The sequence below is a fragment of the Heterodontus francisci genome, chromosome 5 (genome assembly GCF_036365525.1).
Source record: "Heterodontus francisci isolate sHetFra1 chromosome 5, sHetFra1.hap1, whole genome shotgun sequence".
Taxonomy (NCBI): Eukaryota; Metazoa; Chordata; class Chondrichthyes; order Heterodontiformes; family Heterodontidae; genus Heterodontus; species Heterodontus francisci.
The window spans coordinates 24465233-24481269 of record NC_090375.1 but is presented as its reverse complement, the minus strand read 5'-3'; the positions used below and the strand labels follow the sequence as shown (position 1 = coordinate 24481269).

At 45.8% G+C, this 16037-nt stretch overlaps 1 protein-coding gene across 5 annotated transcripts in view; it reads right to left on the bottom strand.

Moving 5' to 3' along the window:
• Positions 1–16037, bottom strand: part of LOC137369771 (protein spire homolog 1-like) — a 302924-nt gene that overhangs the window by 107712 nt on the left and 179175 nt on the right. For all 5 annotated transcript variants that reach the window (XM_068031210.1, XM_068031212.1, XM_068031213.1 and 2 more), the window contains one exon: positions 11551–11676. In XM_068031210.1, coding sequence (XP_067887311.1) covers positions 11551–11676 — 126 coding nt within the window. The remainder of the gene's footprint in view (positions 1–11550; positions 11677–16037) is intronic.

The following is a 16037-nucleotide window of genomic DNA, read 5'->3' as shown; positions in this document are numbered from 1 at the left end:
TACCTTTGGGGGTTTTATATTTTTATTTTATATTTTAGAGATACAGCACTGAAACAGGCCCTTCAGCCCACCGGTCTGTGTTGACCATCAACTACCCATTTATACTAATCCTACATTCCCCTACCACCTACCTATACTAGGGGCAATTTATAATGGCCAATTTACCTATCAACCTGCAAGTCTTTGGCTGTGGGAGGAAACTGGAGCACCCGGCGAAAACCCACGCAGTCACAGGGAGAACTTGCAAACTCCACACAAGCAGTACCCAGAATTGAAGCCGGGGTCGCTGTGAGGCTGTGGTGCTAACCACTGCGCTGCCCACTGTTTTGCTGTAAACTATGTAATATTTCTTTAAAGACCACCCATTGTCTATGTACTGTCATACTTTTTAATGTATTTTTCCAATCCATCTCAGCCAATTTGCCCCTCATACCTTCATAATTTCCTTTGTTCAAATTTAACACCCTGGCTTCAGATTGAACTACCTCACTTTAGTAAAATACGATCATATTATGGTCACTCATCCCTAAAGTTACTTTTACAACAAGATTATTAATTAGACCTTTCTCATTACATAATACTAGATCTAAAATAGCCTGTTCTCTAGTCGATTCCTCAACATACTACTACAGAAAACTATCCCTAACACACTCCAGAAACTTGTCCTCCACAGCATTAGTGCTCATTAGGTTTATCCAGTCTATATGCAGATTGAAGTCACCCATGATTACTGTATTACCCATGCCACATGCTTCTCTAATCTCCTGATTAATGCCATGCCCCACACTACCACTACTGCTTGGTAGCCTATAAATAACTCCTACCAATGTTTGCTGCCCCTTGCTGTTTCTTAGCTCCACCCAAACAGATTCCACATTTTCTTCTTCCGATCTGAGATCCTCCCTTACTATTGTACTGAACCCATCCCTTATTATCAGTGCAACACCACCTCCTTTTCCTTTTTGCCTGTCCTTCTTAAATAAAGAACAAAGAAAATTACAGCACAGGAACAGGCCCTTCGGCCCTCCAAGCCTACGCCGATCCAAATCCTCTATCTAAACCTGTCGCCTATTTTCTAATGGTCTGTGTCTCTTTACTTCCTGCCCATTCATGTATCTGTCTAGATACATCTTAAAAGACGCTATCGTGCCCGCGTCTACCACCTCCACTGGCAATGCGTTCCAGGCACCCACCACCCTCTGCGTAAAGAACTTTCCACGCATATCCCCCCTAAACTTTTCCCCTTTCACTTTGAACTCGTGTCCCCTTGTAATTGAATCCCCCACTCTGGGAAAAAGCTTCTTGCTATCCACCCTGTCTATACCTCTCATGATTTTGTACACCTCAATCAGGTCCCCCCTCAACCTCCGTCTTTCTAATGAAAATAATCCTAATCTACTCAACCTCTCTTCAGAGCTAGCGCCCTCCATACCAGGCAACATCCTGGTGAATCTCCTCTGCACCCTCTCCAAAGCATCTACATCCTTTTGGTAATGTGGCGACCAGAACTGCACGCAGTATTCCAAATGTGGCCGAACCAAAGTCCTATACAACTGTAACATGACCTGCCAACTCTTGTACTCAATACCCCGTCCGATGAAGGAAAGCATGCCGTATGCCTTCTTAACCACTCTATTGACCTGCGTTGCCACCTTCAGGGAACAATGGACCTGAACACCCAAATCACTCTGTACATCAATTTTCCCCAGGACTTTTCCATTTGTCGAATATTCTTGAATATTCAGTTCCCAGCCTTGGTCACCCTGTAGCCACATTTCCATTATGGCAATTAGATAGAAACATAGAAAATAGCAGCAGGAGTAGGCCATTTGGCCCTTCGAGCCTGCTCCGCCATTCATTATGATTGTGGCTGATCATCCAACTCAGTAAACTGTTCCCGCTTTCGCCCCATATCCTTTGATCCCTTTAAATACAAGAGCTTTATCTAACTCCTTCTTGAAAACATACAATGTTTTGGCCTCAACTGAGGGTGACAGAGCAGTAGCGAATTCCACAGGCTCACCACTCTCTGGGTGGAGAGATTTCTCCTCATCTCAGTCCTGAAAGGTTTACCCTGTATCCTTAGACTATGACTCCTGGTTCTGGACTCCTCCACCATCGGGAACATCCTTCCTGCATCTACCCTGTCAAGTCCTGTTAGAAATTTCTAGGTTTCTATGAGATCCCCCCTCATTCTTCTGAACCTCAGCGAATATAATTCTAACCGACTCAATCTCTCCTCATACGTCAGTCCTGCCATCCCAGGAATCAGTCTGGTAAACCTTCGCTGCACTCCCTCTATAGCAAGAACATCCTTCCTCAGATAAGGAGACCAAAACTGCACACAATATTCCTGTATAATTGCAGCAAGACATCCCTGCTCCTGTACGCGACTCTTCTCGCTATGAAGGCCAACATACCATTTGCCTTTTTTACTGCCTGTTGCACCTGCATGCTTACCTGCATACCCATTTACCTCTATTTGGGCCTGTAAATCATCTACCTTGTTGTGAATGCTGCATGCATTCAGGTACCGTGCCCTTAACCTTGTCTTCTTGACATTCTGCATTCTAAGCCTAGTTGTTGTTTCACCTGCCTTCTAACGTCACTTGCTACTTTTCTACCTCCTGTTACCAGCTTGACTCCCTTCCAATTTGAGCCACCTCTCAGATTCCCGGCCCCCGACAAGCTAGTTTAAACCCTCCCCAACAGCACTAGCTAATCTCCCTGCGAGGATGTTAGTTCCAGTCCTGTTAAGGTGTAGCCCGTCCATCTTGTACAGGTCCCACCTGCCAGAACCGGTCCCAATGCCTCAGAAACCTGATGCCCTCCCTCCTACAACAATTCTTCAGCCACGTGTTCACTCGATCAATTCTCCTATTCCCAAGCACGTGGCACTGGGAGTAATCCTGAGATTCCTGCTTTTTAATTAAATGCAAGTTATTGTTGTTGATACAGACACTCAACTTGATACATATAATTCACGTGAAGAGGTTTGGCCTGGTGACATCTGCTGTGCCAGCATAACATTTTTAGATAAAAACAGAAGGTGGGTGATCTTTCATCAGGCCTGAAAAGTTAACTCTGCTTCTCTCTCCACAGATGCTGCCTGACCGGCTGAGCATTTTTTAGCAGGGTGTAATTTTAATCTAACTTGCAGGGTGGGAAACCCCACAGGATTGGGCGGGCGGCTGGCACTGACACCCCAATAAATTTACTCTGTTGCGGGGGAACTTGAGATAGAACTTCTCATGTCCCGACCCCAATTGTCAAGAGAATGTCCCATCCCCTGTATCATCAAAGAAACCTGGGAGGGAAGCAGAATCTCTCCAAGGACAAATGATTGTACAAGCTGAGGAGACCTTCAATTCTAGCATGACGAGTGGTAAGGCAAAAACCCCATCACATTCCAGAGGTCATCCATACATCTGAGATGACAAGAAGCAAAGCGTTGGGAAAGTGCCTTTTGAATAGATAACTGTCCATTTGAAAATAAAATGTCCCACTATGTACCCTGCAAGTCAATAGCCGTTTCCTTCCAGACCTCAAGCCCACTAGATTGCTTTGTTTGATTGATCTCAGTGCTGAGCCTGTCAATCAAGACATACATTGTAAAGCACTTATTGATTTCCTTTGGTCTGAATGGACCAATCAATGTACTCAACATCAAGACGCAAAGGATGATTTTAACCCGACTGTGAAACTGGACAGTTACGACCAATGGGAACACTTCTCCGTTAATGCCCCACCCAATTCCCGCTGGCTCCTGTTTAAACCTGCTCTCCTCAGTAGGCCCATTGACACCTGCCTGAAGCCAGTGCGGTCCCTTCTTAAAATATGGAGAGCAGATTCCGATGTCATCATCAAGCGCGAGTGAGGAAGGTGTTGTTTCTTTCTCACCAGGGGAAGATGGCAGAAGAGGATCCAGGATTAGAAGAAGCCCAAGCAGGTGAGTTTTTAAACTTTATTTTTAAAACGTTCATCCCCACAAAGAGGATTTAGAGTTTCCCTTCCTCGAGCTCCGACCCTCCGGAATGTGGAGACCACCCCACTCCCGAAACCCACGCGCCATGATTTACATTCTGCTCTCGCCTGCTGACCAGTTGCAGATGAGGCCTGGGCGTTAAAATCATCCAGGCCCAATTCTGCCAAGTTCTGAGTGGGTTGTTGGCATCCATCTCTCCCTCCCACGCCCCACTCCTCTGATTCCCGCCTCGGGTTAAAATCAGGCCTATAGGATTTCCCCTTAATCTAGGGGCAAAGGCGGGCCAGCAGGTAATTTCACACCACCAGCTAGCGTGTCAGTTCACCAGCACAAGAACACAACACAATAACACAGGAATTAGGAGCAAGAGTAGGCCATTCGGCCCCTTGAGCCTGCTCTGCCATTCTATAAGATCATGGCTGATCTGATTGTGATCTCAACTCCATTTATCTGCTTCCTCCCCACTCAATAACCCTAGACTCCCTTGTTGATCAAAAATCTATCCAACCATTCCGCCCCCAACCATTTTTCCAGAGGCAAAATCGGGGGCGGAGCAGCTACCCACCTGCAAACAATGGGTCGCCAACTGAGGTAATTTAAAGGCCTAATAAGGCCATTAGTCAGTGGTCAACTGGAATTTTCTGGTCTGCCTGAGGGGCCCCTCCAGCATTGGGAGCACGGCAGCTGTCTGGAGGTGGCCTTCCGGCGGCAGACTGGGGAAGCCAGTGCTCCAGGCAGACTCTGAGCCCACCCCACCCCCACCACCACCACCTGCCTGGCCACAGCTGCAGCCACAAACCACCCTGTGGAGGGGTTTCCCTTCCACAAAGGGGGCCAGGAGGCTGCGGTCATTTTGTATCTCAGATTTTTTAAAGTTGCCGAGTGGACACCGCAAGATGGAGGCGCCCTCTCTCTCCCTTACCTGCAACAGCAGGCTGCAGCTCCTTCAGTGCTGGAGGGCCTCCTATTGGCCCTCCGGCCATCCTTAATTGGACAGTGAGCGTGCCCTCTGGCCACTAATTGGCCAATCCAGGAAAAATCACAGTCAAGTGACACTGTGTGGGTTCGGGACCCGCACTTGACCCTGACGTCGGGCTCCCGACCCAAAACGCAAAATCCCGCCCATAGTCTCAGTACAGACCAGTGCCCTGTAAAGGTGGCTCAAAAACAAGAAGCCAGATGCACTACTCTGAAGAGTGCATAAGGAAATGAATAGACTGACAAATAAATGACCATAATAATACTGACTTCATTTGTTATCATCAGCTCCAAACAGACACCAGCCTCAGGGCCAAAAACACACAATATATGGCATGTCAAAACACGACATCACTTACATACGACAGAGTCAGAGCAGAAATGTTAGATACACTGCCTTTATCACTCTCCCTCCCTCCCCACCCCTCCAAGAAAAGGGAGATTTTTGTGACAACCCTTTAATCACAGCGCAGCCAATCGGGAAGGTGAATTGGTGTTTGGGGAGTGGGGGGGGGGGGGGCGGGGGAGCGGGCGGAGAGTGATTAACTGCTGTTTATTGTAGCAAAATTGTATTCTCTATACATGGGTTTACAATTTTGCTACAATTAGTGGAAACCTTGGGCAGGATTTTCTGTTTTGGATCGGGATCCCGATGTCAAAGTCAAATGCGAGTCCTGACACTGTGCAGTACTGGGAGGAGTCACCCGACATCGATTTTGGCTGAATTGCCAATTAGTGGCCAGTGGATACACTTGCCATCCAATTAAGGATGGCGGGCGGCCTCTCAGAGCCGGAGGGCCAATATCAATAGCTGCCGAAGCAACCCCTCCACAGGGCAGCCTGTGGCCAAGTAGGCAGAAGGCCTCAATGTGATCCTGGAGCGCTGGCACCCTCCCCCTTGGTCTGCTGCTAGGAGGTAACTTCCAGGCATCTGCCATGCTCCTGGCATTGCAGTGGGGTTGCACAGGCCAAGTGGAAAATTTGGCCTTTTAATTATCTTAACAAGCAGCGTGTTCGCCATCTGCTCTTCCCAATAATGGCGATAACAGGTATGTTGGTGTGAATTTACGCCGTCTGCCTCCGTTCCCACCCCTGTTAGCCTCTGCCGCTTGCCTCCAGATTATTAAATTAAGGATGAATACTGGATCACTAACGGCTGGAGGAGGTGCAATGGGATAATGTAGGTTTGGTCCCTCACCCCATTCAATGTCGGATCTGAAACACTCCAAGTGGGAGAGCATTGCCACTGGCTGCAGTATCTGGGAGCTGGCGGTAGCAGGCAGGGAAGAAGTCAGACAGTCATAGCACTGACTGAGTTTGCTTCTCAGCTGCTGAGTGGGAACCAAGGCAGACCAAGATAACTTACATCATAAAAACATGTCTATTGGGGTGATTTGATAGAGGTGTTTGAAATTATGGTTGGCACAAAATAGATAGAAACTGACTGTTTGCAGTGGTTGAGGGATGTAGAATGAGAGGACACAGATTTAACTGGAAAGGGTTTTAGAACAGAGAGCAGGAGGAGGTTTGTGAGGCTATGGAATGCATTACCGATCCATTATTGTGATTAAAGGCACAATAATAGCTTGACATTATAAAGTGCCTTTAATGTAGCAAAATGTCCCAACCGCTTCACAAGAACATTATCAGACAACACTTTGACACCGAGCTATATAAGAAGATATTAGGACAGGATTTGGTCAAAGAGGTAGGTTTGAGGAGAGAGAGGTTGAAAAGCACAGAGGTTTAGGGAGCGAGTTCCAGAGCTTGGGACCCAGGCACCTAAATGCAGTTGCCAATAGCGGAGCGAAGGAAACTGGGGAAGCACAAGAGACCAGAATTGAAGGAGTGTGGAGAACCCAGAGGGTTGTAGAGCTGGAGGATGTGACAGAGATAGGGAGGGGCGAGGCCATGGAGGGATTTGAACATAAAGTTAAGAATACTAATATCGAAGTGTCGCCTGACTGGAGGCCAATGCAGGTGACGATAAGTGGGATTTAGTGTGAGTTAGGATACAGGCAGCAGAGTTTTGGATGAGCTCAAGTTTACAGACCATGTCAATATTTAAGAATAAATTAGATAAGTATCGATCCTATCCCACTAAACTGATCACCCAACCTCCCCTCCTGGTGCCCATGTTAGCCGATATTGTAAACTGTTCTCTCTCTTCAGGTGTTGTGCTCTCTCCTTTAAATCTGCCATCATCACCTCTCCTCAAAAAAATAACCCTTTACCCACCGCCGTTGCAAACTACCATCCCATTTCTAACCTCCCTTTCCTCTCCAAAGTCCCTGAACGCGTTATCACCTTCCAAATCCATTCCCATCTTTCCCGGAAGTCAGTTTCCCTCCCCTGCCACAGTACTGAAACAACTCTTATCAAAGTCACAAATCTTAAGTGACTGTGACAAAGGTAAACCTTCCCTCCTCGTCCTCTCGACCTGTCTGCAGCCTTTGACATGGTTGACCACACTATCCTCCACCAACGCCTCTCCATGGTCATCCAGCTGGGTGGGACTGCTCTCACCTGGTTCCATTCTTACCTATCTAATTGCAGCCAGAGAATCACTTGCAATGGCTTCTTTTCCTCCTCCTGCACCGTTACCTCTGGTGACCCCAAAAGATCAATGCTTGGTCTGCTCCTATTTCTCATCGACATACTGCGCCTCGGCTACATCATCCGAAAGCACAGCGTTAGTATTTGCATAGAGGAAATGGTGGTGGAGTGGTGATGGTTGCTGAACTAGTAATCCAGAGGCCTAGGCTAATGCTCTGGAGACATGTGTTCAAATCCCACTATAACAGCTGGTGGAATTTACATTAATTAATAAAAAATTTGGAATTGAAAGCTAATCGCAGTAATAGTGCCATGAAGCTATCATCGATTGTTGTAAAGACCAGTCTCGTTCACTGATGTCCTTTAGGGAAGGAAATCTGCCATCCTTACCTGGTCTGGCCTCCACAGGACTCCTGACACACAGCAATGTGTCTGACTCTTAACTGCCCTCTGAAATGGCCCAGCAAGCCTCTCAGTTGTCAAGGGCAATTAGGGATGAGCAGAAATTTCCTTCAATTAAATATTGGGAAGACTGAAGCCATTGTTTTCGGTCCTCACTCCAAACTCCGTTCCTTAGCTACCAATTCCATCCGTCTCCCTGGCAACAGTCTGAGATTAAGCCGGTTGGTTCACAACCTTGGTGTCACATTTGACCCCAAGATGAGCTTCCGACTACATATTCATGCCATCACTAAAACCGCCCATTTCCACCTCCGTAACATCACCTGACTTCACCCCGTCTCAGCTCATCTGCTGCTGAAGCCCTCATTCACAACTTTGTTACCCCTAATTCCGAAGAAGGGTCACTGACCCGAAACATTAACTCTGCTTCTCTTTCCACAGATGCTGCCAGACCTGTTGAGTATTTCCAGCATTTCTTGTTTTTATTTGTTACTCCTAGACCTGCCTATTCCAATGCACTCCTAGCTGGTCTCCCACATTACACTCTCTGTAAACTTGAGGTCATCCAAAACTCCACTGCCCATGTCTTAACTCCCGTCCCCTATCATCCCTGTGCTCACTGATCGACATTGGCTCCTCTTGGTTTGAAATTCTCATCCTTGTTTTCAAATCCCTCCAATGGTCTCACCCCTCCCTATCTCTGCAATCTCCTCCAGCCCCAGAACCCTGAAAGATATCTGCGCTCCACTAGTTCTGGCCTCTAGAGCATCCCTGATTTTAATCGCTCCACCATTGGTGGCCACATTTTCAGTAGGCTAGGCCCTAAGCTCTGCAATTCCCCCCCAAAACCTCTCCCCCTCTCTCTCCTCCTTTAAGACCTCCTTAAAATCTACTTCTTTGACCAAGCTGGCCTAGTATCTCCTTTTGCGTCTCGGTATCATATTTTGTTTTATAATGCTCCTGTAAATCGCCTTGGGACGTTTTATTACGTTAAAGGCACTCATAGAGTCATAGCGTTATACAGCACAGAAACAGGCCCTTCGGCCCATCGTGTCTGTGCCGGCCATCAAGCACCTATCTATTCTAATCCCCTTTTCCAGCACTTGGCCTGTAGCCTTGTATGCTATGGCATTTCAAGTTATCATCTAAATACTTCTTAAATGTTGTGAAGGTTCCTGCCTCTACCACCTCTTCAAGCAGTGTGTTCCAGATTCCAACCGCCCTCTGGGTGAAAATATGTTCCCTCAAATCCCCTCTAAACCTCCTTCCCCTTACCTTAAATCTATGCCCCTTGGTTATTGACCCCTCTGCTAAGGGAAAAAGTTTCTTCCTATCTATCCTATCAATGCCTCTCATAATTTTGTACAACTCAATCAGGTCCCCCCTCAGCCTTCTCTGCTCTCTGCAAAACAACCCTAGCCTATCCAGTCTCTCTTCATTACTGAAATACTCCAGCCCAGGCAACATCCTGGTGAATCTCCTCTGCACTCTCTCCAGTGCAATCACATCCTTCCTGTAGTGCAGTGACCAGAACTGTATACAGTACTCCAGCTGTGGCCTAATTAGCATTTTATACAGCTCCATCATAATCTCCCTGCCCTTATATTCTATGCCTCGGCTAATAAAGGCAAGTATCCCATACACCTTCCTAACCACCTTATCTACTGCCTTCAGTGCTGCTGCCTTCAGTGATCTATGGACAAGTACACAAAGGTCCCTCTGTACTTCCGAAGGTCCTACCATCCATTGTATATTCCCTTGCCTTGTTAGTCCTCCTAAAATGCATCACCTCACACTTCTCAGGATTAAATTCGATTTGCCACTGCTCTGCCCATCTTACGAGCCCATCTATATTGTCCTGTAATCTCAGGCTTTCCTCCTCACTATTTACGACACCACAAATTTTCGTGTCATCTGCGAACTTACTGATCATACCTCCGGTATTCATGTCTAAATCGTTAATGTACACTACAAACAGCAAGGGTCCCAGCACCGATCCCTGTAGTACACCACTGGTCACAGGCTTCCAATCACAAAAACAACCCTCGACCATTACCCTCTGCCTCCTGCCACTAAGCCAATTTTGGATCCAATTTTCCAAATTGCCCTGGATCCCATTGGCTCTTACCTTCTTAACCAATCTCCCATGTGGGACCTTATCAAAAGCCTTACTGAAGTCCATGTAGACTACATCAACTGCTTTACCCTCATGTACACACCTGATCACCACCTCGAAAAATTCAATCAAGTCAGTTAGACAGATCTCCCCCTGACAAAGCCATGCTGCCTATCTCTGATTAATCCCTGCCTCTCCAAGTGGAGATTAATCCTGACCCTCAGAATTTTTTCCAATAATTTCCCAACCACTGATGTTAGACTCACTGGCCTGTAATTACCTGGTTTATCCCTGCTACCCTTCTTGAATAATGGGACCACATTTTCTGCCCTCCAGTTCTCCGGCACCTCTCCTGTGGCCAGAGAGGATTTGAAAATTTGTGTCAGAGCCCCTGCTATCTCCTCCCTTGCCTCACATAACAGCCTGGGATACATCTCATCTGGGCCTGGGGATTTATCCACTTTTAAGCCGCTAAAAGAGCTAATACCTCCTCCCTTTCAATGCTAATATGTTGAAGTACATCACAATCCCCCTCCCTGATCTCTACACCTACATCATCCTTCTCCATAGTGAACACAGATGCAAAGTAATCATTTAAAACCTCACCTATGTTCTCCGGTTCTACACAGACTGCCACCATTGTCCCTACTCTTTCCCTGGTTATCCTCTTGCCCTTAATATACTTATGAAACGCCTTGGGTTTTTCCTTTATCTTGCCCGCCAGTGTTTTCTCATGCTCCTCTTCGCTCTCCTAATTACTTTTTTAAGTACCCCCCTACACTTTCTATACTCCTCCAGTGCCTTCGCTGTTTTCAGCCTTTTGAATCTACCATAAGCCTCCTTTTTTTCCTTATCCAATCCTCTATATCCCTTGACATCCAGGGTTCCCTGGACTTGTTGGTCCTACCCTTCACCTTTAAGGGAACATGTTGGCTCTGAACCCTCACTATTTCCTCTTTGAATGACTGCCACTGGTCTGATGTAGAATTTCCTACAAGTAGCTGCTCCCAGTCCACTTTGGCCAGATCCTGTTTTATCATATTGAAATTTGCCTTCCCCCAATTCAGTACTTTTATTTCTGGTCCCTCTTTGTCCTTTTCCAGAACTACCTTAAATCTTAGAGTTATGGCCACTATCCCCGAAATGCTCCTCCACTGACACTTCTACCACTTGTTCGGCTTCATTCCCCAGGGTTAGGTCCAGTACTGCCCCTTCCCTTGTAGGACTTTCTACGTGCTGACACTATAGATATATAAGTTGCTGTTGTTGAAGGAAAGAAAGCAGACACATGGGATTTGGGCTAATGCTCATGTGGACGATAAGCATTAAATGGACCTGTTGGGCTGAACAGACAGTTTCTACGTTGTTCATCGGAGTGTTGCTCTTGCACAGCTCCTGGAGGTTATATTAAAAAAACAGCATTAGTGAAAATTCAGAAGCGGGGATTCTAAAACTCTCCGTTATCAGCTGTGACGCCCCTTCACCTGTTAGCTGACGTTAGATGCCCTCTTACCTCTTTAGCACTTTTAATTTTGGCCAAGAAGGTGCGTAACTCCATGGATTCTGCAAACAGTGCCCTGCACACAGCCTGGTAATGGTTCGGAGCCTCCGATCGGGTCGTCAGGTGAGCAGCGCACAACTGACAAAAAAAGAGAAAGAAAAACTTTAGTCGCTTACCTTTTCCTCCACCTGACAGAAAACCCAAATTGTTAACCTAACTTGCATTTCTCTGTTTTATGTCAGATTTTCAACATTCATGAATTTCTTCTAACCTTAAATGTAAAGTGTTTTACTGTCTTTCCTTACAGCTTGTGTTTGGGCCTAAAAGGACTTGACAACACATGGAACTGAGCCAGCTTCAATCAGCAGCTGTGATGCCTCTTGGGTTGATCACGAATAGGTCTGCTGTTTAGACTATTTGTAGCCTGGCTGAGTGGTGTCTAAGATACTTCTCTGACCTGTTTGTGATTGAATGGGGTTGTCGAGGTGGATTTTCATCATTGCCTAGGAGGCAATCACTGGGAATGAAAATTGGGCGGGTTGTCTAAAGGCCAGTTGATCTGCTCTGCCAGATTACGGCCCAGGCAGTGAAGATGAAAATCTACCCTGTTGTCTGTAAAGGTTGGATGAGGTTCAGTTCCAGGTCAGTTCTGCAATAGGAAATTGCCTCTGCTCCAACTGATACTGCAGCGCAAATCATTCTCTCATAGTCTGCAGCACATTTTAAATCACTGAACATCAATCAGGTGTTATCAGGCCAAGCCCCGCTAAAAACAACAATTCTCATCCATAACATCAATCTGCACACAAGTCATAATAAAGGAGCACCAATATGCACAGAGTGATGCAACACAAGTTTCATTCTCCCACTTAGTGCCTGATCTCAGGAGGCGGGAAGATCAATCACATCAAACTCACACAAGAGTTTGTATTTCTATAGCACTTTTCACATCCTGAGGATGTCTTAAAAGCAGTTTACAGCCAATGAAGTACTTTTGAAGTGTAGTCACTGTCATAAAGTAGGAAACACAGCAGCCAATTTACACACAGCAAGCTCCCACAAACAGCAATGTGATAATGGCCAGTAATTCTGCTTTTTGGGCTTGATCAAAGGATTGGGCAAGACCCCAGGGGGATCTCCCCTGCTCTCCTTCAAACTAGGAATCTTTTACGTGCATCTGAAAGGGAAAACGGGAGTCTCAATTTAACTGCTTATTGGAAAGTTGACACCTTTGACAGTGCTGCGCTGGAGTGTCAGCCCAGTGTGGGGCTTGAACCCATGACTGTCTAATTCAGAGGAAAGAGTGTTACCCACTGTACCAAGGCTGTTGGCACAGGCCTGGGAACAAATTGTCCATTCAGCCCTCTCAGTGACCAGAACGCAGAACCGAGGGCAGGCTGGAAAATAAGATTTTTTTTAATGCATTCCCTTATCTGAGGATATATAGCCTGAAAATAAAAGCACTAATCAGGCTATGAATTGATCCAGAGTAGCCAAACTGCAAAAGCTAATTTCAGTGAGGTAACCGAACAAGGCAGGCAAATCACTCGGCTCAGCTCAGCATTGCTATAAACGGAAAATTCAGGAGTCAGCATTGCTTTTTGTATTCTGTAAACGTTATTCAATTATTTATTCAGTGGAGTGTCTGAATTTGATGTAACTCTGCTACAAAGTAGGAAGCATTTAAATTATTAGCAAATTGCTGTAGTTTTTGGCAATTTATTTTTTGTCGCTCAATGCAATTTTGACATTGTAAAAACATGCCAGAGTAATATCACCAGTTCAGATCAGGAGACGTCAAAGTAAAAGCCAGAGGCAGAATTTTATTCCATTTCTGTCATGTCAAATATGTGACTGAGTTGCTTTGCTATAAATTGGCACAAACTATAGCTATCGGTGGAAATAAGGCAGCATGGTATAAATTAAAACAATACTGTGGGGTAAAAAAAAAACATGAAGCAGCACCTCAAGCCCTCGAGGCAGTCTTGGGTCTGCACCTCATTCATGGAAATGTACCCAGAGTGATTCTGTTCGATAGCTGCCAGTCCAGAAGCATGGTAAATAAACAACCGCAGAGCTTCCAGTAACTCTCTCCATTTCCCAGCCAGCCTCAACAAGCCAGGCTTTATATAGTGGGGGCTGGGGTTAGTTTTTTTTTTAAAATATTCTGTTAAATGGCCACAATGCTTGTCACATAATTGGTCACATGGAAAAACTTTATTTTACTTAAAAAATGACCCTGCCATATGGAGAATAAGTGCCCCGGGCCTTTAGTTACCTATAATATCCCCATTCTTAATGCAGAATTATTGACAACCATTTTAAATTCTTAGTAAAACCTTCCATAGCTTATTAAACAGCCAAAGTGCGTCATTGATAATTTCCACTGCAACGCAATGAATTTGGTCCTTTCTAGTCAACCCTGACGACTGACGTGTGGTAACCCATCAAAGGCTTCAGACCGAGCCACGGTCTTAGCTATGAGGAAACAGAGTTCCAAGTGCCATAAGATGTATGAGTCATTGCCACAATCCTCCTGAACACAGCATGGGCCATTCCCCATTGAACGGCATGGGTATGGGAGAGAGACTGCTGAGATATTCAACTGCAGGCGCTTCATACCCAGAACCTGGATGCAGGTGCAGAAAACACTTCAATGACCTCACAAGGGTTGCAAGGATGGTTACAACTCTTCATTTCTCCATCTCTCTCAAGTGTCTTCCTCCCTTCGCCCAACACTCTGCATCTCCTAAAAAATTTGGACCAGCCAAGTTAGCAGTGGCCCAAACACCCATACAGATGGGGCATGGGCCTCTGCCCCGCTAAAGTGGTTATCGCTGCAGTTGTCTTCAGTCCATAAATTGGGCTCAACCATGTTAGGTTTAGACTCGATTATACAGTAATTAGAAGGCAACACATATAGTCCTGTGCATGCTACCCCACTCAGTATGCAATTAATATGCAGTTGTCAGTCATGTGCATGCACTCAGTGACACACAAGGCATAAGGGTTCAGTTCAGAGGAGATTCTGCTGGCTTATGGAAAGAAGTTTCATAAGGGAATGCCATGACATCAAGCAGCTAGCAAGCTAATTTGAAGGTGTTCACTGGCCACAGTAATACACCACCTGATCTTCCCAGACATCTTGATGAAGTACTCTGAAACTACACTTCCCAACTGCTCTTGTGCACCCATGCACCCAGTACTAGCTTCGTTCCACTTCATTTCATACCAGGAGGGACAATCTTCATCTCTTGGCACTGTCCAGAAGCAATATGGGAAGACTGCCTGGGAAGCACACCTTGTGGGCACTGGAAGCTTAGCACCCAAGTTTCCCTTTGGTTAGAATTTATAAACTGCAGGTACACACGTGGCACACCACAGAGAATAGGACTGTCAAGTCCGCGGTTGTGTGCAATGGCCTTCACTGCACCACCAACGCTCATCTCAGCCATTAATGTGTTAAAACAATTCGGAAACTAAAATGCGATGGAGAAAATAACACCCAGATAGATTGCCATACCATACGACCATACGATCACACGAATTACAAGCAGAAGTAGGCCACTCAGCCCCTCGAGCCTGCTCCACCATTCAAAAAGATCATAGAACCATAGAAAAATTACAGCACAGAAGGAGGTCATTCAGCCCATCGTGGCTAATCATGATAATAATAATAGTAATCATGGCTGGTCTGTTTGTGTTTCGAATTGATGCACTCCCATCTACCCCCAATAATCTTTGATTCCCTTTCCTAGCAAGAATCTATCTACCTCTGCCTTAAAAATATTCAATGACCCCGCCTCCAACACCTTCTGAGGCAGAGAATTCCAAAGTCGCACAACCCTCAGAGAGAAAAATTCTCCTCATCTCTGTCCTAAAAGGACAACCCCTAATTTAAAACAGTGCCCCCTAGTTCTGGACTCACCCACAAAAGGAAACATCCTCTCCACATCCACCTTGTCAAGACCATTCAGGACTTCAATCAAGTCTTCCCTCACTCTTCTAAACTTCAGTGAAAACAAGCCCAGTCTGTCCTACCTTTCCTCATTACACAATTCGCTCATTCCAGGTATCAATCTAGTAAACCTCCTTTGAATCACCTCCAATGTGTTCACTTCCAAAACTGCACACAGTATTCGAGATGTGGTCCAACCAATACCCTGTATAACTGAAACATGACATCCTTACTTTTATTTTCAATTTTCTCGTAATAACGGATAGCATTCCATGAGCCTTCTTTATGACTTGCTGTAGCTCCATACTAACTTTTTGTGACTCATGCACTAGAACACCTAGATCATTAGATTAGATTAGAACATTACAGCGCAGTACAGGCCCTTCGGCCCTCGATGTTGCGCCGACCTGTGAAACCATCTGACCTACACTATTCCATTTTCATCCATATGTCTATCCAATGACCACTTAAATGCCCTTAAAGTTGGCGAGTCTACTACTGTTGCAGGCAGGGCGTTCCACGCCCCTACTACTCTCTGAGT